This window comes from Caretta caretta, chromosome 8 (genome assembly GCF_965140235.1).
Source record: "Caretta caretta isolate rCarCar2 chromosome 8, rCarCar1.hap1, whole genome shotgun sequence".
Lineage (NCBI taxonomy): Eukaryota > Metazoa > Chordata > Testudines > Cheloniidae > Caretta > Caretta caretta.
Window position 1 is genome coordinate 99,941,400 of NC_134213.1, and position 26,098 is coordinate 99,967,497.

At 36.8% G+C, this 26,098-nt stretch overlaps 1 protein-coding gene across 6 annotated transcripts in view; it reads right to left on the reverse strand.

Moving 5' to 3' along the window:
• Positions 1–863: 863 nt before the first annotated feature.
• Positions 864–26,098, reverse strand: part of ELAVL4 (ELAV like RNA binding protein 4) — a 103,877-nt gene continuing 78,642 nt past the window's right edge. For 5 of the 6 annotated variants that reach the window (XM_048861244.2, XM_048861242.2, XM_048861239.2 and 2 more), the window contains exons 3-7: positions 22,496–22,599; positions 10,469–10,622; positions 9,697–9,922; positions 7,996–8,034; positions 864–3,631 (exon numbers count right to left, since the gene is read on the reverse strand). In XM_048861244.2, coding sequence (XP_048717201.1) covers positions 3,304–3,631; positions 7,996–8,034; positions 9,697–9,922; positions 10,469–10,622; positions 22,496–22,599 — 851 coding nt within the window. In that variant the 3' untranslated portion in view covers positions 864–3,303. The remainder of the gene's footprint in view (positions 3,632–7,995; positions 8,035–9,696; positions 9,923–10,468; positions 10,623–22,495; positions 22,600–26,098) is intronic. The other variant, XM_048861241.2, reaches the window with a different exon arrangement.

Sequence of the window (26,098 nt, forward strand, 5' to 3'; positions counted from 1 at the left end):
TTACATTCTACTATATAATGCTCAGGTTAATTTAAGGATGAATCATGCAGACTGTATATTTAAAAACAATCTCATTCCATGGCCTGAAATTAATTATTCTAACCAACATAGTAATTCAATCATAAAAACATGAGTTTATTATTAGTGAAGCAGCTGAAGAACTGCATAGTCCATCCAACTGGTTGATACATTTTTTTCTGTACTCGGTTATGAAATGCAGTGTTGCAATTTTACAAGGTACATATTTTCAATTAGCGAGAGAATGTTACAGAACACAAACATGGAGTGAATATTTGTATTTAATGGAATTTAAACCAATAAGTCAACTGAAAGAGAGATCACCTCTGGCAACAAAATGTCGTGAAAAAAATCAAATTTTGAATGAATGTGGTAATATATACATTTTAGAGCCATACAGCAGATATGTATACTTCATACTGTATGACATTCATTGCATATCCATGTCAAAAAGAAAAGTCAAACTAACTGATGGCTTAAAATTTGTATAATAATTAAAGCATTTAATATTTTTGCTTAATTTTGATATTGACTGAGTTAATACTTTAATTGTGTAAAAACATTGTGTACATTAAAAAAAATCACACTCAAACAAATTTAAAAAATATTTAAGTACAATTACTCTGCTGCAGTTGATGTTAGTGAAACCAACTCAATTTGGCCAAGCTAAGGTTTTGGTAGAAAAACGTATGAACAATGAATATGCTTCAACTGTTTTGTTTAGTACCTTAGGATCTCCCTTAAAGAACTTTCTGTTGCAATTAGACTGTAATATCTCCCTGCTTTATTGTGTGGCTGTGATTACTAAAACATCTGAACACGTTTAAAAATCTGGAAAGTCCATAGCCATTCTACACACTTTCATTTATTGTCTGGACAATTAAAGTACAAATAATTCAAACACAACAAGGTTATTAAAAAAACATTTACAATACTTTCCCTCAGAAATGATCTAAACTAGCAAGGTTAACATGAAGTCATTCATTATAACTAAAGTATACAACTGCCTGGTCCTAAGAAAGTTTTTTTTTTTAAATTATTATTCAGCTAGTAAAACACATTGTAGAGAAAAGATTCTGACATGCCTTCCCCACTAATGCTTAGCAAATGCATCAAAACCTTCCCAGCAAACTGCGCTCATTCATAGCAGATGATGTATAAAGGCTTCCCTGAACATTGAATGAGTGTTCTTTAGAACTAAAATCTTTTAAAAGTAAAAAAACTGATAAAATTATGATGCTGCCTTTGCTTTAGTTTTATCTGTCTACTATAAAAGTTTGCCTCTTCAGTGTGGAAAAAAAACAATACTTAATCTACGTGCAGTTAGTGGGTATAGCATGGAAAAAATGCACAAAATAAGCACAAGTTATAAATAACCATAACGTTTTATTACCATTAAGACTAAACTTGTATTGAAAAGATTTTATATAACAAGACAAGAAAAGCAATAGCAAATTTAACTATCAACTAGATTATGCATAGCGAGTAACTGTTTCTAGTACTCAGGGAAGAGCATGACCCTTTTTTGTTTTAAATATATAACCGTACAAAGCACAAACATACTAAAATGATCAGTGCACTGGACATGGGAGAGCACCCCCTCAGTCATTTTGTTCCCTTAGCTCTGTTTTCCCCAATCTGAATTACATTAAAATAAAGACCCAGTTGTTTTCTTTTCTACTGTGCAGTAAGAAAAAATATTCACAACAAACATGACAATATATCAAACAATATTTCTACACAAGTTACCTTGATACCTCTGTCACTTAAGTATCATAAGAAAACATTTTAAGACATATACAAACAAAACTAGCAAAGTGTTACAACTTATAATAAATTAACAAAAAGAAAAATAACTTTTTATATATATATTTATATTATATATACACATACACACACAACAAAATGACACAATAATATGCTTCTTCCCATAGTTTAAGTAAACAAATAAGTAGACTAGCCAAACTAGCTATATTTGATTTTGGCCATATGCATCACATCGGCAATTAAATAAATAAGTGTTTCAAGCAACATAAACAGTGTTCCAAATGTGCCAACACAGCCCAATTATATCAGCATGGGCTATAAAGTGAATTTGAAAATTCTTAACAAATTTTAAGCAAATTATTTTTTCTAAACACATTACATTTAACTATGATACTAAGATATGTAAATAATTCTGTAGCACCTACTGCTCAAACCAAGGAAGTTTTTGATCAAAACAATTATTTTTTTTAAACTTTTGTTCTGCTGATATCCCATACTGATGACTTAAAGAAAAACTGTCTTGCAATTCATCTCCTTGCTTTTGGGTTTTGACTGTGGGTAACTGTGTGCCTGGGAAGAACACTCTCCCGTACTGTATTTAATATTTTTATTACATGCTATGAAAAGATACGAAGATCATCTGTTTGTAACCCATCCTTCAAAAAACAATCTACTAATCCAGTTTAAAACACACGTCTTGATCTCTAAAAAGTTACCAGTGCAGTATGAACATGACAAAGTTGTCAATTTCCCCTAAATTAGCCAGTCAAAATATTTTTTCTCAAATCCAGATTCTCTTGTAAAAATTCTTTATATTTTATAAAAATAGATTTTTCTTGAAACCCATTTTCAGCAAAGAGACCACCTCTTTGGCAACATTGTTAATGTTATTTAAATTGTTCTGTCATCAGGTATCCCCCTTTTACCCCATTCCCTAACAGAAGACTGTTTAGTTCACATGATATAAAAGAAAAAAGGAAAAATAAAAAAGGTTGCAAAAGTATGTGGTTTTTGTTGTTGTTGTTTTTTATTTTGCAATTTTTATTGTTCCTCTTTAATTTATATGGGGGGGTTACCAATCTGATTGGATCAACATTTGAAAAAAAAAGAAAAATCTTTTTTCTTTCTTTTAATCCCATTAGTTTGTAAAAATTGCTTTTGTTTTTTATTTTTTTCAAATGAGTGAATGGTCATCTTAAAAAGAGCCACCTTCAAGGAAGGTAGTAAAACTAGCTGGCCGGGTAAAAATCCCTGCACATTGTTATCTATGTATATTATATTCAACAACGACAGCTATGAAAGAACATTCAATGCATCAAAGGTTTTTTTTGTTTTTGTTTTTCTCTAAGCATTATAAAATCCTTTCCTGTTCATCACAGGATATCCAATGTTTTAATACTTAGGCAACACTGGCTTATAAAGTCCATGGTTGAATATAAGCCTTGCAGAGTTTTTGTTTGTTCGTATATATATTTATATATATATATATATATGTTTTAGTAAGTAAAGATATGAAATTCAGGATTTGTGGGTTTTGTTGGTTTTAAAGGAAACTTGCAATACTCTGTCTCCTAAACGGTATCCATTAAGGCTGGCAATTGCCATGGCAGCTTCATCATAGTTGGTCATAGTGACAAAGCCAAATCCCTTGCACTTGTTGGTGTTAAAATCGCGGATCACCTTGACGTTATTAACTGCTCCGAAGGGGCCAAAGAGCTGCCACAGCACACTTTCATCTGAGTCGGGAGACAAATTGTAGACAAAGATGCACCATCCAGTCCCAGTGTGGCCAGGAATATTCATTCCAACAAGGCTCGTCATCCCATCAATTGTGATCGGGGAAAACCTACCAAATAAAAAGAGGGGACTATTCTAGACATAGCGCTTAGCACAAATTACACGGAACTGAGACTTAAAATAAAGCTCATTAAGGTTTCATGATCCAATCCTTGAGATGTAAACTATATGTCCATCTTTGCTCTCAGTTACACAGGTGCCAGTAACACCCACTGAAATGAATGGCAGCTGCGAACAATGTAAGAGATGAGAACTGGGCACAATCACATTTCCCTTCCACAATAAGTTCTAGTTTGCAGTGTCTGAGGTCTAATAAAGGGAATTCTTAAGGAACATCTAAATAAGCATGGGTCAAATCTTGCAGTGCTAATTAGGAATTCCACTGAATGAGTAAGAAATGCAGCATTTGGCCTGACATTTCTATCAACAAAACAACCCAGCTAAAGGATATGGATACAACTGCAAAGTTACCAATGATTTAACACTTTACATCCTACCAGACCCTCATGGAAAAATGGATCTCTTAGGGATTGGTTTTAAATGTGAATATGAAACATTGTCAAATTTCAGCAATATCTCTGCATTCAGCCTCTTTATATATCCTAAAAGCATTTGAGAGATTTTTAAATGGAAAACAGGAAGTTTTGTCTGTTTCTAGTATACAGACTTTTATTCAAATATATTTTAAAAAATTCATTGTTGGTAACGTTATCTTAAAAATGTCTGTACATATCAATGAGCATGTGTGTAGTAATTGTAAAGCAGGAAAAACCAGTGCCTGAAAACGTTTGGTTAGATCATCCCCTTTAACAGTTGATAAAACATCATTTTTGAGGCTATCATCAATGGGTTACATTTAAAGTAACTTACATGTAAGAAAAGTCTTGCTAAAAATCATATTTCCACACTGAATTTTAAAGTAGGCATCCTCACTGAATTAATTCCTATACTGAATAATTCTTACCTTTGTTTTGCAATGCAGATGTACAGACTACAACCTCTTAAAAAACTTGTAATAATATTTATAATATTTTTAGATGCATTTAGTGAATAGAACTCCTTAACATTACTCTACTGTAAGTGGAAGTGAACAGACCATACAAGGAATTTTACAGTGTGTTGATTGCTTATCTTCTATGTGGAATTACACTTAGAGTCTTGATTGCCCTTTGACGTACATCCAGAACGCTTCCGGATATTGCACCTAAATTGAGAACTATCACTCAATTTTTTCTACAGCCTGCAAACACTTATGCAAATCAGCAACTTTATTCACACGCATAACAGCTTGGAGGACTGGGCCCTCTGAGTCATATGCAGGCTTGCAAAAGTGTTCAGGGTTGCAGTAAGTCTGCTTTTGTTGATGTCATTGCAAACAATTCCCACTGAATTCCACTTTTGAAAAATCCCACCCATAATATCTGTAATGCTTTTTTTTTTTTTTTTTTTTGGGGGGGGGTAATCCTTAAACTAATTATCAGACTGACACAGAACAGTTTTGTTAGCGTAGACTTCTTTGTGCATTTCCTCAGCTGGTGCAAACAGACAGCTAAAGCTGTGTGAATAACTGATTTTTCAGTTTGCTAACAGTTGATTTTGGATTGAAACCTTCAGTTCAAACAAAACCAAAACATTTAGTTTCTGATTTTTATGTTTTTAATTTTTTTTTTGCATTATAAAATTAAAATAAATTTCTAAATGAAAAGTTGTTCTGAATTAAAAAATCAAAATGTTTTGCTTCAAAAATGTCTAAATGAATCATTCTGATTTTTTGGGGAAACCTTTTAGGGCTTTTTTTAAAAAAAAAACAAACACTGAAGCAATTCAGCAAAATCAATAAAAATATGCCAAATGTTTCTGTCAACACAAAGCCACCGTTTTCAATTAAAAAACTCCCATTTTTGTCTGAAAAATGTTGTCCAGCTCTAAACAAAGCTGGAGCTATGCCTTTTTATACCAGCTGAGAATCTGGCCCATTAGATAGTAAGTTCTCTTTTCTATAAGGGATACATTTAAACAAATTGAGGGTACAGCTAAGTACTGAACAAATTCCTTTCAGCCAGCAGAATTTGAGTGCAATTCAGAAAATGGGGTCTTGAAGTTTGCAAACTTTAACAGCCTACATAAAGGCCAGCAAATACTATTTATGCTATTATGCTTCATATGCAGTGTGTTTGTGTAAGAATGTTTGACTGTGTACTTCCATACAAATGATGTTAATAGATTGGTTATATGATGCACATACAGTTGTACAGTACTATGCTACATTTGTGGGTCTAAGGTTGCCAAATGTTTACACTATACTGTATTGCAAGAGAAATACGATTATATAATTAAAAAGACCTGTGATGCACATGCACCATGAGTCAAAGTTTCATATTCAACCTTAACATTATCATGGTTTCCAAATGTTTGAGAATTCAACTGCGCAAACTTAATCTTCCCTTAATATAAATTTTTAATGGAATTTCCTATGTTTATTTTAAAACTAAAAGAGAGCTATTTAGACATCACCAGAATGCCTTCTCCTTGCACTTTCAGAGGTCCACAAGAGAGCCTCTCTCCTCCAAACCTCAGGAACCGTGCAGCTTTTACCTGCTCATGAAACCTTAACTATAGCAACTGCTTCATCCCTCACTATAATATAGGCTGATGTGGTATAAATGTTTATTGACAAGAGTTTGGGATGGCGTATTATTCACTGGCGGCAAAGCCGTGAATTACTGAAGTCACCCCTAATGAATCTTTCATTCCACGCCAAATCATCGTGTATTTTGTACAGGATACATATTTTATAGCAAAACTAATCTGGGGATGTTTTGGAGACAGTTTCAGAAGTTTTTATTTATACATCGAAATAACACAGAGTTTGCAGTAGAGTAAGTACAATTCTTCAGGACTTGCAGGGAGAAGAAAATAACTAACACTTTTAAGAAACTTCAATAAACACTGAAAAAAAGCTTTTGTGATGTTTAATGCCTATGTCTCATGATCTATCAGTGCTAGAGACAACAGCCTTAGAACAGCGGAAAAGAGATACCTGGCTCTCTAACGATACTAGTCTGCTTTTCCTTGTCTTGATGAGTCACAATAAATCAGAAATTAAATCTTTCGTAGTCTAGGACAGAACATGGTTTGTCCTGTACCACAGGTCAGTGTAATTCTGGGTAGGAAATTAAATATTCAGGAGAGAAAAAAAAATCTCGAACAGTTATTTGTAAGTGGCAGCTGTCTGAAGCTCCTAAGAGTTTTGAAATGTTACTAGCAGGACTGAAAGAGATGGATTAGTGGGTAGACTGCAGGTGAGGCAGTGAAAGGGGCATAATGAATTGCAAAACCATGCAGCGAATTTTGATTTATGTGCTGATCATGGGATACATGATTTGGGTTTTTTGGGTAGATGTAAAACATCTAATTTGCAAGGTACTTTGGCGTACAAGTAACCTTATGGTGTACATACTTGCCATTAAGTTGCACAATTGCCATTGCTGAAGTAGTTAAGACTTACTCTAGTGTCCACTTCTGAACAGTTTAAAGATATACTTACCATGACATGTATGGGATGAGCTTTATAAAAGAGCACCTAGTTTTCATGAATGTGCAGGGCTGACCATTTCTGTAGATTACGGTGCTTCCTCAGCTCAGAGCGCAGGGCTACAGGTGCACAGCTCTGCATAATGTCAGGAATGAGACTATGCCCCTATAGTTCTGTAAGGTTCCCCTGTGTCGACGTGCGTTGTTAACGAAGAGGAAACACTAACATATATCAACTTTTTTTTTCAGATTGAACACGGAACACACTCATTATGGAACATAAATGTTTCAAAATCAACTGAGCTTTAATTTCAATCTGAACACACAAACCTGTCTAAATTAAAACAAACACACACAGAAACAAACCACAAGCACTAAGAAATATTTGCAACAATTGTTAAACCTGTAACAAAAGAAACTTAGGGCTGATTAAGGTGCATACAGTTACATTTTTAAAGTTAACTTTGTGGTAGGACACAGCTAGAGGAAAGGATGAGGCTATTTAATTCTATTTTCCTCTGACAATTTTCACAGTATCAGATCAGAGATCAGCAAAAACTTCAGTTTCATAGTTTTGATTCAGGAAAATATGCCATTTAGCAGCACTATTGGTGTTAGAATACTTGTAGCTGTTGCACCTAAACCATCTGAGAAGCCCACCTGTAAATAAAAGAAAAGGTGAAAAAAACCCACACACAACTTTTGAGTGTGGCCTTAAAGTAACAAAACCAACTGAAGTCCAAACTTAAAAAAAGAATTTGACATGCTGGTGGAAGAAAAGAAGGAATTAAAAAAAATAAAGTTAGTGATTTAAAAAATAAATTGTAGCACCAATCTGTGCCAACATGGACATCTGGCAATCTGTGGAATTCTAATTACCTCTTTACGCCATAGGCCATATTAAGCAAATTGTCCAGCCTGAAAAGAGAAGGAGGGTCTTTGGGTTAATGTCTCACAGATGGCAAGATCGCTCAATGGAACTATTATTAATAATGTTCCATTTTCAAAGAAGAAATGTTCAACAAGTTTTTCACACATCTAAGGAGTTCAGAAAGCAGGAACTCTCTTGAGTTTCAGACTGTATTCAAATTTCAACCATAATATTTAATGCCATTTTTAACATGCTTTGAGATTTAAGACAGGTGAACTCTCACTATATAACTAGGACTCTGGTGGCACCTTAAAGGCTAACAAATTTATTTGGGTATAAGCTTTTGTGGGTAAAAAACCACGATGCACCAGATGCATCGTGGGTTTTTTACCCATGAAAGCTTATACCCAAATACATTTTTTAGCCTTTAAGGTGCCACCAGAGTCCTTGTTGTATTTGTGGATACAGACTAACACGGCTACCCCTCTGACACTACATAGCTACATCTCAAGATTTGACTGGGTGTTAAAAATTTCCCTTTGATTTTTCATTTGTAGATTATATTAGTGTGAAATAATAACAAGTACAATACTTCAACAGTTCACCTTTCATTGCAATTAAACTTGTGAATAAAGTGTTAGAATCCAAAATTAGAGGAATAGAAACACACTGGTTATAAGCAACTCTTGCTTCCCAGTTTTACAAAACTGGTTAGACTTTTTCTTTTGTTTAGACAAATATTTAGTAATAACGATCCCCAAAAGCTGTCAGCGTAAATTGCCACTGAATTTGGGAGATTAATTGTAATCTACTTTATGTTTAATACACAATATGAAAAATCCTTTATCTACATAAGGAGTCAGTGGCTTTTATACCCTTACCAAAGATGTTTTAAATATACACTTGTTTTCATATAAACCAGGGAGGTGACTGACCTTTTCTGTGCTCTTCTTTAATTCATTTAATATTTTAAAATGGCAAATGTCACAGTGAAATAAATTTAAAAGCTAATATTTATCTTAACCACGCCAGGCCAGTAAGTCCAAGCATTCTTATTTAATATTTTTTAAAGAAAGACCTTTTGCTGAAAATGCTAGGTTGCCTAAATGATATTATACATCATCAAAATAACAGAGAGAACCCAGTACTGCTAATGCTGTGTTACATATCAGATACAAGCAGTACTTTCAAAATGTAAATCATAAAACATCACACAGCATCTCAGCACTCATATCAAAGACTACACAAGGTCTCTTTATACCTTGAGCAGACATCTGAGGCTAATAACGTAATAAAACTACTGCTGAATAGAACAGTCAACTTTTGCCAGCTACCAGCCGATTCCACTCAATGTTAAACTGAAAGTTGCATCAATACCACAACAATGCTGCAGAAAAAGTAAGTTGCTAAAAAAAAAACCCAACCAAACAGAAAAGTCACTTTCCATTTCAGTATCAATATAACCTTTCATTCCGTCATTCTTTTACCTGAGGCCTCATGAGATTGGATTGTATAGTTGAGATGTTTTAGTCAATATGGAATGATTATGGCTGTGTGCAGATTTTCCTGTTTACTTGCTTGGAAAGAATGTTCAATTTTACAAAGAAATTGAAGTCAATCTACAATTCCAAAATACATTTTCAACACAACCCCTACCCCAAGTCATCATAGCTGGTAGAGCTCCAGTTGTTTTGCAGATGGATAGTTACCTGAATCTCTGAGCCTGGTGGTGTAGTGGTCCAGGGTAGCGTCTGTTGGGAGACTGGTACAGCTGCGAAAGGAGTGCCTGGCTTGTCTTCTGGCTGGGGTTATTGGCGAACTTCACAGTAATTGGTTCTGTAGCACCACTAGGTTTCTGGCCATTTAGTCCCTTTATGGCTTCTTCTGCTTCTATTCTCTTATCAAAACGGATAAATCCCACACCTCGAGAGACACCTGGGAATAAAGAAAAGGCCTTGTTAAATAAAGGTAAAAAAAAAGTAAGCTTTTTTAAGCTTCAGGAGTCTTTCACATATCTAAGGAAACAAAACAACATGTTCATTTTGATCCAAGATCAGAACACATTACTTTGTGATATAAAAAATTATTTTCCCCATCAAGGAAAAAAGCCCTGTTCTTTTAAGATCATTTACTGAACCTTTCCTCCTACGTTATATTGTGATAATTGTAGCAGATGACAGACATACAAGTAGTAAATTGCTTGTACATTCCCCTTAAACATGGATTACCAGTCATTTTTAAAAGATTCTGCATTTAAAAAACACCCCAGTGCATTTGCTTCCCCTTAAAGTTACATATATAAAAAACTGTACATGTACAGTAACATCAGCATATATGTAAGATTACATTTTACATCCAAAGTCATGGCTTCTTAATGTACATCTGTACAGCTTGCTGCTTCACTATAGCCATTCTGCTTCAAAAGCATTTAAGTTTGCCATTTTCTGAAAATACTTAAATTTTAAGAAAAGTTTTTTTAACCTGTGACTTGATCAACCAGAATTCGTGAGGTGATGATGCGCCCATATTGTGAAAATAACTGTTCTAGTTCTTTCTGGGTCATCGTTTTTGGAAGGCCGCTAACATACAAGTTAGCATCTCTGATTGATGCTGAACTTGGACGGGCGTATGACACCTAGGGGATTAAAAATAAAGAATTAATACACTTTCCATGAATACATTTACCTCATACATTTAAATCAACAGATTATTTTTTGTCTTTACAATCCATAGCATTAATTTAAACAACCCTGCAATTCAGAATTTAGATGTTCTTTTAATAGCAACAAGGACTAGGAAAACGTGAGGGAAAACAAAAGGAAAGCAGGAGACAACTTGAACAAATGTAAGGATAAGGCCTCTTTAAGTGCAAGCACAAAATAGCTACTGTACAGTGGTAGATTAACGCACAACTTCCCACGCACAGCTTTGTAAATTTACCCCATGGTCTGTGGGTGTATAGATGATTTACTGTATTCAACACATAAAAATCTTTGACTGTACCTAACATTCTGAGGTTCCAGTGTGTTTTGTTTTAAGCATATGAAACAGATCAGGTTAGTTGCAGAGAGATCTTTTATGCTATATCTCTTTGCATTTTCCTTCTAAACTGGCAAAATCTTCCCTTGCTGAATTATAATGTACTGGTGAAATCAGGCTAAACAAACATCTACTTTGGGAACCGTAAACTGCGTATTCCCCCCCCCCCCATCTTCTTATCTGCCATTTTATTTCAAAAAGTCCCTTGCAATGTAAGCCTGAAACCAGACTGTGTAAAAATATTATGACCAAATAAGCAAAAATCCAGTTGATGCATTACATATGTATTGTGAAAAAATTATTACACCAGATTTCTGTTAAGGATTTAACTTTTTTCTACCAAAATGCAAACACAACCCAAATAGAATTTCAAATGGGTTTACATCTGCACCACGCTCATAAGCAAAACTTAACCGTTATTGTATTCAGAATTCATTTTTTATTTTAAAAGAAAAACACACTCTTAAAAACAATCTACATCTTAGGCTAACAAAAGCACTCCCTGATAAAGGTGTTTCTTGCATGGCTAATATGAAATAAAGATTGTGAAGAGATTTATTTTACAGCACATTTGAAACACTGTTCGCTTTAACTTTCTGAACAATTTTAATTTAGTCTAATGCAATATATTTCAATCTACACAGCTCTAAATTCCTACTGTCTACACATACAGTATATGCAGGTAGGCAGGGGAGGGGAGGTCCAGTCACGAATATAATGCATTAAGCAAGCCTGTCTCCCTCTTCCCAACACAAATGATAGATGTCTTTATGTGCTCCACACCTAAAAATAGATGTTGACTCAACACAGAAAAGTACGTGAATGACTAATATTTGCTTCCACAGCCTTTTGCATGTAACAGGAGACAAACTCTCGACTGATTTTACATTGTAAAGTTTTTGGTGACTTTTAAAAAAAACCCAAACTCACATGTTTGTACATAACTTTTGTTAAAACTCACGTTAAACAATAAGACTAAAGGGAAATGGATGAAAAGGAAGGAAAATGCTGGAAAAGAGTGTAGCTAAAACATTTACACCCAAGATGGCAGGCACAGACAATGATATACCAAGGCACTGGCACAAATATCCAGTCTAACGGTATTCAAATATCAAATGAATGTGTATCAAAGCAGTAAAGAACGTTATAGGTGGGATTTCAGTAAGTGCCCCCATGACTTCAGAGCTTGAGTCCCATGGACTTTCAATGGGTCAAGTGCTCCTAAGTCACTTACAGGCCTTGCAAACCCCCACCCTGGGTGTTTAGTGAGGCGCTGAGAGTACAGTCCATGTAGCTCAGCGCTCCTTCATGTAATTCCTACGTGATGCCTGGTGGTTTGGTGGAGAGGTCCTAGGATTTCGTAGACTGGCCTTTCATCTGTGGAGAACACAGTTAAAAACCTTGTCTTAGATCATACATGAGTTTGGTGGTTTCTTATTCTCAGTTTATGCATAATCACAAAACCGCCACACATTTTGGAGCAAGTTGTGGGATAACTGGAAGGCACTGCTTAAGGCGGATCCAGGATTAGAATAGCAGGGGTGTCACATGCTAACTCTGGAGTGCACTTACAGGGCAACATCTGTGAGATTTCACAGCACTTGTTCACACTACGCCAGCCTCCAGCTGGTATGATTAACCTCTGTTTTCAAGAGAAATAAACTAAGTCTTGGCGTAAAATCCTGGCTCCACTGAAGTCAATGAGAGTTTGCCACTGACTTCAATGGGGCCAGGATTTCACCCTGAATTTTCAGAAAGAATCTATCACCTCAAAACAATTTTCTATAAACATCCTATCTTAATAAGGGCACTGTCAAGGGCACCACTCTAAAGCTACCCTTTGGAAAAATCTATTTGCTCCTAAAAACGGAGAACTGCAAGACACACAAAATTCTTGGGCAAACTGCCAAATCCAGGTCCTGGGTTTCTTCACTTTAGCACATTCAGCAACCCAGTGCCTTATTCTACCCTGAGCAGAAAAGGTATACAGATAGAGGAAAATATCACTTTTTGGGGCACTGAAAGACTGGGATTCTTGTAGATTTTAATACTTTGCTCTGTTCTTGTGAGCCATGCAGACAGGCAAAGTGGGTGGAGAGAGAGAGAGTGAACTTTGCACAATCTCTCTCTCTCTCTCTCTCTCACACAAACACATCCACCCACACCGCATGTAAACCACATCATTAACTGAGATCTAATTTTAGTTCCACCTGCCTTAAAACAGTCAGGCTACAGAGGATACTGGGCAATGAGCTGCCAAAGGATAGTCAGCTATCCTCAATCTCCAACACATAGGGTTCTGAATGTGAGATGGACACAAGGCTAGTGAAGGCTATTTCTTCTCTTCAGTCTTTTCCCGACTTCCCTCCCAGGTCAATCAAGTACAAATCCATTCGTTAGACAGACCCATCCTCTTAAGTTATTGTTCAATTAGTAGTGGGCACCCACGTTTTTATAAGGGGTTACAGGAAAAAATCCCATCACTTCACTATGCTGTAAAGGGGTTAGAACAGTTATTATGGAGATGTGCCAAAACAGGCTCCCATTTTGTTACTGAACATTGTAGAACACTCAGAAAATGTGTCGCATGAATTCTTTATATTTACACTTATCTCCCATTAGGAACCTTAGTTTGCTTTTACCAGCATGAGGGATCTGAAACACAAAAGACTAGTTAAAAAAGAAAAAAAAATCCTTACTACTGCAAGTTCATATTAATGATTGTGAACAGGACAACTGCTAAGAGAAAGGGTGGTCCATGCACTTTAAAGCTTGGAAGTGGAGGGCTGTTCCACTCTATCAGATCATTTTCAAGCTGCTTAGGTCAAATAGCCAAGGGAGACAATGTGATATCGATGGATTTGTTTTATGGCTCACCAGTCTCCAATGTTAATTTGCATACATATACACAAAATAATTATGGAGAAAATATTTTTGCTAGACTACTGCCAATCACACAAGAAATAAAATGCAACTTGTTCAAAGGACTGTCTCTTCATTAGACAACCTTCAGTTCTTAAGAGACTGCCTCAAATCCTCTCTAAGGATTATGGGACAATTGCTGGCTCCATCCATTTTGTGCTGCTCAGTGCTTTGTGACTCTGTGTTTGTCAAATGACACCACTGTACTCGGTGCTGGATCAATATACTTCTCTACTCAAGCCACTCAAGAATGGAGTAATTTGCTGCAGTCTCTCTTTGCCAAGTGTGCAGTACAAACAACATGCCTCAGAGTTACGTGTTCCAGAATTTCATGTCCTCCATGGATGAAATTACGTAATATTTTCAGTCCACTGGCACAGAAAAATCTTCATGTTCAACAGGAAGAATAATTCCTCCTATTTCCTCATAGCCCTCAAGACCCTTAAGAATAAACTGATACAGTCTAGTCTTCCTATTACACAGACCCTAACAAAAGCAGTAAAGGTGGTGTGAACTTGTCCCATTCCTCTCAACAAGGCCAGAACTCTGACGCTTAAGAGCAACAATTTAAATGCTGACAACCATTTCACTGCTGATACACTCAGCTAATGTGTCTATCCAGTTATTGGACATAAAGTCCATCATATTCTCATTATTTGTTCATCTGAAAGGCTGTTCTCCAGAAATAAGACTAGACAGTTTAAATTAACAAAATTACAGAATAGCCTCAGACTTCTTTTCCCCATTTGGTCTTTTAGAGGAACTTGTTCCTCTTGCACCGCAATAATGTTCCTTGTCATAACACAGTGGTTTGGAGTACACCAGCTCATCTCTACCTGGCTGTAAAAGCTGCTTTAAGTGACATAAGGTGCTCACTTCTTGTCAGAAATTAGTGCACTGCCTCTTGCACTGTTCCCAGTCACTACTAGCTTGGAGCTCATGAGACTAGTGTTGAACATTTAACCTGTGAATGTCACATGTACAAATGCCCTAAGACCACAGGAACAGCTCTTATAGCACTGATTGTTCAAATACCTGAGACATAGCTATAATCTTTGTAAGTTAAGGTGCAAGCAATGTTTACTGTGTTACCAGCTTCTATGACTCTCAGTGCAGCCCTGGGATTTTGTAGACTGTGAAATGTGGTCTAGTGACAAAGACAGTTCACTCTATAATGACCTTATTAACAATTCTGAAAGATTCTACTTGTCCCTTAGACGGATACCTAGGGAGGAAGGATGGTCTTCTGTTCAAATCATTAGACTGGGATTCCAAAAATCTGGGTTCAATTCTTGGCTCTGCCACAGATTTTCTGTGTGCCCTTGGGCAAGTCACTTAACCTTTTTTGTCCCTCCGCTCTCCATCTGTTAAAATGGGGACAATACTTCTCCTTGACCAACCACCATCTTATGTATTAGATTGTAAGCATTCTGATCCCAATTGTCCTTTATTAGGCATATGTCCAGCACAACAGGGTCCGATTTGGCTGAGGCATCAACCTGCTACTGGAATACTACACCATGCCCACTCTCCCAAAAAATCCCGCTAGTAGACCCCACTGGAATAAAAAAATAAATGAACACTTGGTACTCAGTCCATGTATTTTGTTTGTAGATCTCAAAGTGCTTTAAAAAGGTAAAAAAAAAAGGAGTACTTGGGGCACCTTAGAGACTAACAAATTTATTTGAGCATAAGCTTTCGTGAGCTACAATGCACTTTATCATATTCATTACTATCCACTTTCCCTTATTTCCATTTGTTACAATATTTTTTTATAGCTGCCTTCACTTCCCCTCTAAATCACTTTTTTTTTTAAACCATTATGGCCTCCTTGTTGATTATGGGATTTTGGGCATCTCCTAAGGTGTTCTTAAATGATTGCCAATTATCATTCAATATAATTTCTTCATCCCTGCTGATTTGGCTCATAATTGTTTTCCACTTTGTGAAATTGGCCCTATTAAAGCACCAACTATAAATATTGTTCTGGACTTTATTCTGGTTGCATATTATAAAAGTGATGGAGTCAGGATCACTTGAACCTAAGCTACCATTAGTTTTAATTCTGTGATCAGTTTCTCTTTATCTATCTTTAAAGAATTTCCCCATGTTGGCTGCAACACTTTTTAAGTTAGGAAATTGTCATATATAATGTTTAGAAATTCCAAGGAACAGAATCCTTGCCTCCACATTTCCAGTTGCATGCTCTAACTCTTGCAAAAATCCAGATTTGTGAAAATACCCTGCAGAAAAAAACCCCCCTACTGATTTGGCCAAATTCCTTGCATGTTTGTGTCATTCCTGTCCAAGAGCCAGAGCATCATCATCCCATAAGACTACTCTTTTTTCCTTGGGGTCTGAGTTGTTTTACACTTGGCATTTCAATGCAGCTTTATTGAGATTAATTATGATTATAGATAAGAAAGAAGGGTCTGTCCCATCACTTCAGGGAGGCTATCCATAGATAATGACCAGGCAGCACTCTGGGAAACATCAAGAGCAGTGCTAAGAGAAATAATTGCTCATGATGCGTCGAATGGAAAGGACTCCTTGGCAAAAGTGAAGCAGTTAGGAAGTAAGAGATCTCAATTAGAGCAGATGCACAAAACTGAGAGATAAAGACTCTCTGGTGCATGTTGAATGCAGCGAAGCCAAATTAGAATCTTCATGAACGTAAGCACTGAAAAGGTCCCTTTCGTTATAGCGACAATGCTACTATGGGCAGAAAGAAGGGTGAAAGAGAATGTTAATGAGCATCACGAAGTCCAGAAGGTTAGACAGAAAGAGCCTTCTCTCAAAGACCAAAAAACCAGTAAGTAAGTTAGTAAGTTTTCTGAGATCTGCAGTATCTTTAAAGCTTTTTGTCTGAGATTTTATCACCATGGTTTTACAATCATAGCAGAAAGTCTCTCTTTTATGACTAATACTCATCTGCTACACAATGGAAAAAAATACATTTAATTTTAAAAGGAACAGGTGGGGAAAAGCTATCCGCCAAGTCTGCAGCCTGTAATCTGAATTTTCATAAAGAGAAACCAACAAACGCCCATTCATTCCCTTATCCCTCCCAATACTTATAAAGCTTTTCTGGGGTTGGGGAGGAAGAAGTAGGGTGTCTGAGTGCAGCTAAATGTACTCAACAGATTGGTTAAATGCACCTTAGGTGCTGTCACCCTATTTCAGAATGAAATGCCATCATTATTAAGAGAGCGTCAATTGGTATGTTCAACCACCACTTTCCAAGGGAGCACCCTGCTGCAATTATCTATGCTTTTGTCACCTGGAGGTTAGATTACCGCCATGTGCTCTACATGGGGATTATATATTGAGACCATGTGGAAACTGGAGCTAGTGCAAAATGGAAGCACCCACTTATTTAGCAAAGCATCATGCAGAAGGCACACATCATCAGCACACTGTAATTAGCATCACCAGGCTGCCAATACATTTCTGGCTGGAGTTCGCTATGTTGGTTTTAACCCATCAAGCTCTAAATGGTTTGGGACCTGGTAACATGAGGGACCTCCTTTCTCCTTGTAACATACTGCTGCAGCTATGACAAGAAGCCCACCCTCAGTCTGAAGGGGATTGGGTGCTGCTGGCAGAGCATTTGTGGCTTTGTAAATCCTTGGTCTGCCTGAGTCATCATTTGTTAACCTTTTGGGCATGCTTCATAGCCAACTTTTTCTCTTCAGCATGACTGGGTGTGAAGGGGATTGGGGACTGCTATTATTAGCTTGCCTTGCAGTAAGGTACAGGCAGGTCTGAGTGTGCAAGTGATTTTAAAATCTGGCATGGTGAAAAAAACTAATACAAATACATTAACATTTTAAAGTAATGCTGCCACATTCGCTGTAGAGAAACACAACAGTAAAGTAGCTAATCAATCTTTCTGGTCTTTGCCAATGTTTTATTCTATGTGTTTTAAGTTAACATCATCACCATCATCATCAACAGCCCCAGTCCCGGGGACCTACACAAAACAGAGTTTAGCAATAGTAAACATTTCTAACACTAGAAAGTATTAAATATCAGCACATGTATACTGCACTATTAACTTCATTTTCAAAAAGTTTGAAATTGTAGTAACTTGAGATGCACAAAAAGCCTTTGACCACACTGAATGGTTTTGGGTGTTGAATCTGTCTCTAAGCACAGACGTTTAAAACTGGATTATACTGGCAGGAATCAGGAATTTAGGCCAGGCTGGTTCTTTATGTTAGCTCAAATTTTGCCTATTTGTCAGGACCTCCCCCTGCACCTCTTCTATTTGTTCTCATGAGATAGCACACTGCTTACTTCTGCCAGGGAGGTAGGAAATCTATTTCTCTCAAGGTAGGGCAACGGAAAGTGAATAGGACTGTGCGTTCGGTAGACAATACTTTTCTTTTGATTTCAAACCTCCCTTCAACGTTCTGTATCCCCTCCTTGTTCTAACGCCCTTAAACATAACGCTCAGATCTTCTGAATCATTTGAGAACATTATGAAACACTTCCTCCACATCCTCTTAAATGTTATGCATTTTATTCAGTGCTCAGGAGTTTAAGCAATCTGTAGGTTATGCAGAGTACATCTAGCTTCCTTTCTGATATTTCATTCAACTTCTAGCCAATCTTCAACATTAGCAGTGACCTTTACAAGTAGGCTTCCATTGCACTTTCTTGGATGGACAAAATTAATCTTTTTAAAATGGATACCATCTCCAACAGATGGATTTGTTTCAAACACGAGACATATCTTCATTCACCCAAAAGTGTTTTGTGGAACTACATAGAAGTTTTCACTGCAACTATGATGACAATAATATAAAAGAGCTTTGTTGAAATATGCAATATGATTAGCTGAATAGGATTACCGCTCATAAAATCATCTACACCTAAATACATGAATATACATGCACATCCATTACCTGGACTCTTCCCCTGGAACAGATATTCTGCTAAACAATCTCCTCTAAGCTTTGTTTATAAAGGACATTGAACAAAACCTTTAAATATGAATATTTTAGCTCCTTATTGATAAAAGGGATTACTTATAATACCACCAAAAGATTAAAGACAAAAATCTAAATCTTCAATTAATATATTCTGTACATTTGACAGCAGATTGTGCATAGTCAGTTTTGTTGATTCCCCTGCAGAGTCAAAAATTTCTCTTGTTTACATGGGTCTCTCATAAGTATCAGGTGAGAGAAGAACATTAAAAAAAACCAGCCAAAAAATTCAACTGTAAATCCATAAACATGAGAAGACTGGGATATAAGGACAGGTGTAGTACCTGAACTAATTTTGATTCTTTTTTTAAAGGACTAAATTTCAATTTGTTAGTACTTCATTAAACACAAGATTTAAAGCCAAAAATTTAAAAAACAAATTAAAAGAAAAACAACCCCCTCCCAGAGCCTGAGGTCCACCTGGAATTCTGTGCAGATGGCTGGATCTGTAACTTTTCTTGTGTGTACAATGTTTTTGCACTTGGACTTCTACCTTTGCTTTTAAAAATGACCCTGTTCAGGGTCAGATTGTTTCCCAGCCTTACACAGCTATGCAGGGGCAAGAGGATGAGTGAAAACACTATTCAGCCACATACTCCTAGATAGCCTCCCCAGACCTTGGTTCTGGGTGTAGGAGCACAGGAGGCTGTACAAGGACAAAATCTGTGTTTGGTAAAGAGGAAGAGATAATAAAGGAAGCGTCTTCCCTGGGGAGGTGTCCAGCTACATTCCACACCTTACATTGCCACTGACCGAAGGCTCAATCTGGCCCTAAATAGGTCAGATTACATGATAATGACCCTCTCTTGGCCTTAAAAAAATACAATCAAATCTATGACACAATCTGCAAAAGTAATCAGTACTTTTGTTTTAAATTTTGTGCTACTGTTTAATTAAATCAAATTAATTTTCCAGTCTGCAAAGGAACTGTGTATTAAAAAAGGAATTTTTAAGTACCGATTGCATTATTAAAGATCTGCAAATGGCACCGAGAGCATTAGTTAGGTGCGTTTATATTTTTGTGCATTAATCCAATATATAAATAAAAAGAATAAATATAATAAAAACAAACAAAAGTGATCCTGTTGTAAGCGGTGGCACAATGTGAAATGGGGAGTGGGATGGAAGGGACAGTGGAACAAAGTAAAGTCGTCTAAAACTTTATTGAATATGATTTGCTGCGGCTTTGCAAGAGTATTTGGATTCCAAGATGGAATTCAGAGGTAGTTTCCTCCAATATAGTTAACTGTCATGGGAGTTGGAGAGGATACTGAAAATATATTCTTCACACCTCAACAACTTCAACTTTGTGAAGCCTCCAAACTGTTCTACACTTGGAAGAAAGGGCCTATTTAAGAGAATTAATAAATATAGTAATAGGATAGGTTTACCGTGGACTTAAAAGGGTTTGTGGGGATGGGGCGGGAAGTTTAATAAAAGGCCATTTTGCTACTTCAAACACTCTTTGGGTGCATTTTATTTGCAATAGATACAATTCCAAGCTGTATTCAAACTGCCCAAAAAGTATGCATCCCTTATTGTGTGTTATTGCTTGTATGATATTGTTACAGTCAACAAAGTGTGGACATTAAAAAATAAGGCTCCTTTAGATTAACTCGGGCGTCTTTGTTAATACCTATTTAAAATGTGTATTTTGAAGACTGTACATGTTCTACTAATCCTTGTAAATGTATACAACTCCTATGCATATAAAACTGACTTGTTTCCTTGTTTGGTATTAAATTTTAACTGCTTTCAAAATTCCAACAGAATTTCACTTGTGAAATCAAAGTAATTAATAACTTATTTATAAGCAAAAAAGAAACCAAAAACCAGTAAACTGTTTCCATACAATTTTAATATGTATTTTAAAAAACTTATATTAAAGAAACACTGTTCCAGAAATGTGTGGTGTACCAAGTTCCTCCTAAAACAAACTTTTACTGCAGAAGTTGTAACTCCTTAGAAGGACACATAAATAAAATAATTGTGAATTTAAACTATTTAAGAAAAGTCAGAAAAGCATAACAAATTAAGTAGTTTCATGAAACATGGAAAAATTAAAAACATTCTTTTGCAGTTGACATTCCCCAACAGCACAGGAAACTCAAATACAACAGCACAGTTCTTCTTCAGGAGAACCAGAAAGTGAAAGCGATTAAAAATAGAAATTTAACTAAAAAAAAAGAGTTTAGCTAGTTGGGACAAAGTGTCTAATATGCAAGTAGTAAATGCACAGCATTAAAAGTAGGAAGTAAACTAGATGTTGATTTAGTTGGGGATTAGTCCTGCTTTGAGCAGCGGGTTGGACTAGATGACCTCCTGAGGTCCCTTCCAACCCTGATATTCTATGATTATTTGAGTTTTAAATCTAAGGCATTTAGAAAACTGGTAAGAACATGTTTTTTTAAAAATTATGATATTTATCTTGTCAGTGTCCCTTTAAGATAAATGTAGAGAGCAACCTGCAGCTCAACTTTATAAGTGGAATGAATAAATTGCTGAATCTCAGCATTAAATTTCAATCTGCTGCAGTTGATAAGAATAGTTTTATTGTTTTACTTTACAAATTTGGATAAATTAAATAAATACAAACCTTAACTACATAAAAACCTGTTGTAAGGATTTTGGTACATGGTACAAATACATACATGTGTGATGGTCTTGCTCCTGCAAGATGAATTTTGGAAAGAATATTTTATATATAATCTCAATAATTAGTCTCTTGTTCTCTTAAAGCTCAACATTTTTGCTTGTGATTGATTAACTGAGCAGATCCAGAGGCTACATGTCTGAAATCAGAGATACACTAAAAAATGCTACAGTGCAAAAATTTGCTCGGACCACTGAGGAAACCAGGGAGAAACTAATGGCATGTTTGCATAACAAACTGGGTGGCTTCTACTTGATCTCTAGTCCCTTTGGGGGAACGTGAATCAAACAAAGAACAGTGACACTGGAAGAATAACCCTTGAAAGAGAGTACTGTGGAAGTGAGCTGTAGCTCACGAAAGCTCATGCTCAAATAAATTGGTTAATCTCTAAGGTGCCACAAGTACTCCTTTTCTTTTTGCGAATACAGACTAACACGGCTGTTACTCTGAAACCTGTTTTTGAAAATGGCACTTAACTGGGAAGAAGTGTATCTTGATTAGAGGATGCCTTTTATGAACTGAATGTTTGATAATCACATGCCAAATTAATTGTAATTAACACAACATGTGTTGTGGTCATTTATGAATTATACAACTGTATATTACACCTTTGTTCTATGGATTTTTATGGGTTATGTTCTCTCAATGGCTGTTTTATCCTAACTTCAAATCCCATTACAACGCTTTAGAAAGCTCGACAAGGGTTTCCCCGCCCCCAATAAATAAAAATAGTAGCAGTTTGAAAGAAAAAAAGATTCCATCTGCCATACATCCTTTGTTTTAAGGAACTGCTAGTTAGCTGTGCCCTTTACATTAAAATACTAATGAGATTTCCAAAAACTGTCTTAACTACTTACTGCTCTTCCTAAATTTAGCAAAAGGCTCTTTGTATTCTCTTACCTTTATGGTTTTGGTCTGGAGTCTGAGTCCATTTAAAGTGTTAATGGCTTTCTCTGCATCCTTTGGATCAATATAGTTAACAAATCCATACCCTAAACTCTGCCCTGTTGAAACATAAGAAACAAAACAAAACAAAAAAGGACTCAGTATCTTTTCAGCACATGAATGACTTCCAAATGTGGAATCAAAATTCTCTTCTCCTGTTTGTTTTCACCACACTTCCACCTAGACTCTCTACATACAGCAGGGTGTCAGTTTTTCACCATTCCATTCTGTGGAAACTAACAGAAAATTTTTAAATAGCCACTCCAATGTACATACCTAAAAGGGAGAAGAAAAAAAAAAAGCCAAAAAAATGCTTTTCTACAAGTTATCTGAAAAGCATGTAACGTGTTGATATCAATGGAATTAGATAAACACAATTAATAGCTTTGTGTTGAGTTTGTAACAAACTAGAGGATCAGCTGTTCAAGCAACATGGTTCCCATTTAAAATGAAATAAAAATAAATGCTCCTCATGCCATTGTTTATAGAGTCTGTCTGGTTTTCATAATGTGAAAGTTCAGAAGCCTCATATTTTACCAGATCCCTCCAAAACACATTGATCAGTTGGTTGTAAAATCAACTTAAACTTTCTATATTGTGTTATTGACTTGTGACTGGCAATGCAGAACTGAAAAGAAAGGACAGACTATCACGTGCCAGGATAAGCTCTTACATTATGTTTTCTTTAGTATGTTGGTGATGCCGGCAAAGACAATACGGTACAACTGCTGCTGCATCCGGATGGCAGGAGCACATTTTAGCAGCCAAATCATTTCAACAGCTTCTGTTTTACTGGTAATGTCTGTGTTTATGTTTGTAGTAGGAGGAGGAGACCTGGTTTAACAACTCGGTTTAGTAACATGGAGCTAGTGATGTACTATTATTAACGCTATACATATACACATACAGCAAGGACAACTAAGTGTCTGCAATGGAGTAGGATAACATAACCAAAAGCTACGCCAAAAAATATTAGACCTTTCTCCCAATGATTTTACAATATGAATGTTAACAGAACACGAAAGACAACAGCAACACACAAGCAGATTTTGCACTCAGGCTTCCAAATTCCTCGGTCTTATGTGCCATATTTAAATTATTTTGGATATTTGGAAAATGCAATGATTTGTTGTATTTTTTTTAAAACCACAGACATTTACTGGGCATGTAGAGATAACAAGGGTTAAAAAAAAATTCTCAGGAGGCAGGCATTTTCTTGAATCTTACCCACTGTTATATACTTTAATGAATTTGGAAAATGCTAGGTCCAAATCCTACCTGCACATGGGGTCCAATGTGCAGAGGAATCATCCTGATTCTGCTCAAGAGGGGTAAGAGGAAGAAAGGTTGTGAAAAGCCCACACAGGGAGAGAGAGAGAGATAACAGACTGTGAAAACTGTACCCCACAAAAGCTTATGCCCAAATAAATTTGTTAGCCTCTAAGGTGCCACAAGGACCTCTTGTTATTTTTGCTGATACAGACTAACACGGCTGCCACTCTAAAACCTGTACTCCATAGGGGCTCTCACTGTAATAATGCAGAAGTAGCTACCCAGCTCCTTCTCACACACCTGCTGGGGAAAGCAGAGGTCACAAAGCATCCTGCACATGAGGAGCTATGCCCGAGTCTGGTGGAGGGATTCCATCTCTGCTACATAAAACCCTTGCTACTTTGTCGCAGAGAGAAAGCGCATTTGGCCTACTGAATTTGGGGAGGAAAAAAAAAAACAACCCAAGAAATGTTGTGTTGCATAATCCATATATAATAAGAGTTCCTCGGTCTTCTAAAAATCAGATCAAGGTGCTCAATTTTTAAGGCTTAAACAGATATTGCAGCACACCTTTAAAAACCCACAGAAATGCTTTATTTCACAGCTACAATGACCACATACAGTGTTACAGACAGGAAATTGCTATTTTAAATTACATACATCAAGGGAGCGCTTCCATTCACTAGGACTAGAAGTACAAGCACAAAACACACCCATTCTTCCTGAATGGCTAAATTCATCTCAACAAATATATCTCAACCCCAGTTAGCCTGCATTAACCAAAAGTTAAACTGAGCAAAGAACCAGAAGCATAAATAGCATAACAAATACTTTTGATGTCACCTCTCCCCACTGTTTTGTGTCTACCTAAGGCAGCGGTTCAACTGTGGGTCAGGACCCCAAAGTGAGTCAGGACCCAATTTTAATGGAGTCAGCAGGGACAGCATTAGACTTGCTAGGACTCAGGGCTGAAGCAGAAGCCCAAGCTCTCCCACTGCCCACCCGGGACGGTGGGCCTCGGCCCGCTCTCCCACACCCAGGGTGGTGGGGCTCAGGCTTTGGCCCACGCAGGTAGTAACTTTGTTGTCAGAAGAGGGTTGTGGTACAATGAAGTTTGAGAACCCCTGACCTAAGGTATTTATATGTACCCCATTGCAGCTGTAGGTGGGCCTCTCCCAATCTTTAATATGTTTGCCCTCAATACCTCTGGTAAGTGGGGAATGCACTGTGGGGCAGGGACAGTCTTTGCGTTGTGTGTTTGTACAGTGCCTAGCACCACAGGGTCCTGTTCCAGGACTGGGGCTCGTAAATGCTATCGCAATACAAATAAATACAACAACAACAACAAATATCTAGCTCTTATACAGCACCTTTCATTGGTAGAGCTCAATAAAATAATTAGTATTTCACACATGGGGAACTGTCTGATGCAGAGAGAGAATAAGGTCCAGATTTTCAAAGGTATTAAGGTGTTCCTCTGCTCAGCACTGTGAGGCCTAAGTGACTTGGATGGCTAAGTTCCATTCTCAAAAGAGACAAGCTTTTAGATCCAGATCCTAAAAGGTATTTAGGCACCTAAGTCTAATTAAAGTCAATGGGATTTAGGCTCCTAGGTGCCTAAGTCACTTTTGAAAATGGGACTTAGCTGTCTAAGTCACTTAAGCATTGCAACATATAACATAGCTATCTATCTTGATATCTATGGATACGTTTAAGAATCTGGCCCCGAATAACTTGCCCAGAGTCACACAGGGCATAAGAACAGCCATACCAGGTCAGACCAAAGGTCCATCTGACCCAGAATCCTGTCTTCTGACAGTGGCTAAAGCCAGGTGCTTCAGAGGAAATGAACAGAACAGGTCATCATCAAGTGGTCCATCCCATTGCCCATTCCCAGCTTCTTGCAAACAGAGGCTAGGGACACTTCAGACCATGGTTTTGCATCCTGGCTAATAGCCATTGACGGACCTATCCTCCATGAACTTACCTCATTCTTTTTTGAACCCTCTTATTGTCTTGGCCTTCACAACATCCTCTGGCAAAGAGTTCCACAGATTGACTGTGCATGGTGTGAAAAAACACTTTGTTTGTTTTAAACCTGTTGCCTAGTAATTTCATTTGGTGACCCCTAGGTCTTGTGTTATGAGAAGGAGTAAATAACACTTCCTTATTTACTTTCTCCACACCAGTCATGATTTCATAGATCTCTATCATATCCCCCATTAGTCATCTCTTTTCCAAGCTGAAAAGTCCCAGTCTTATTAATCTCTCCTCACACGGAAGCTG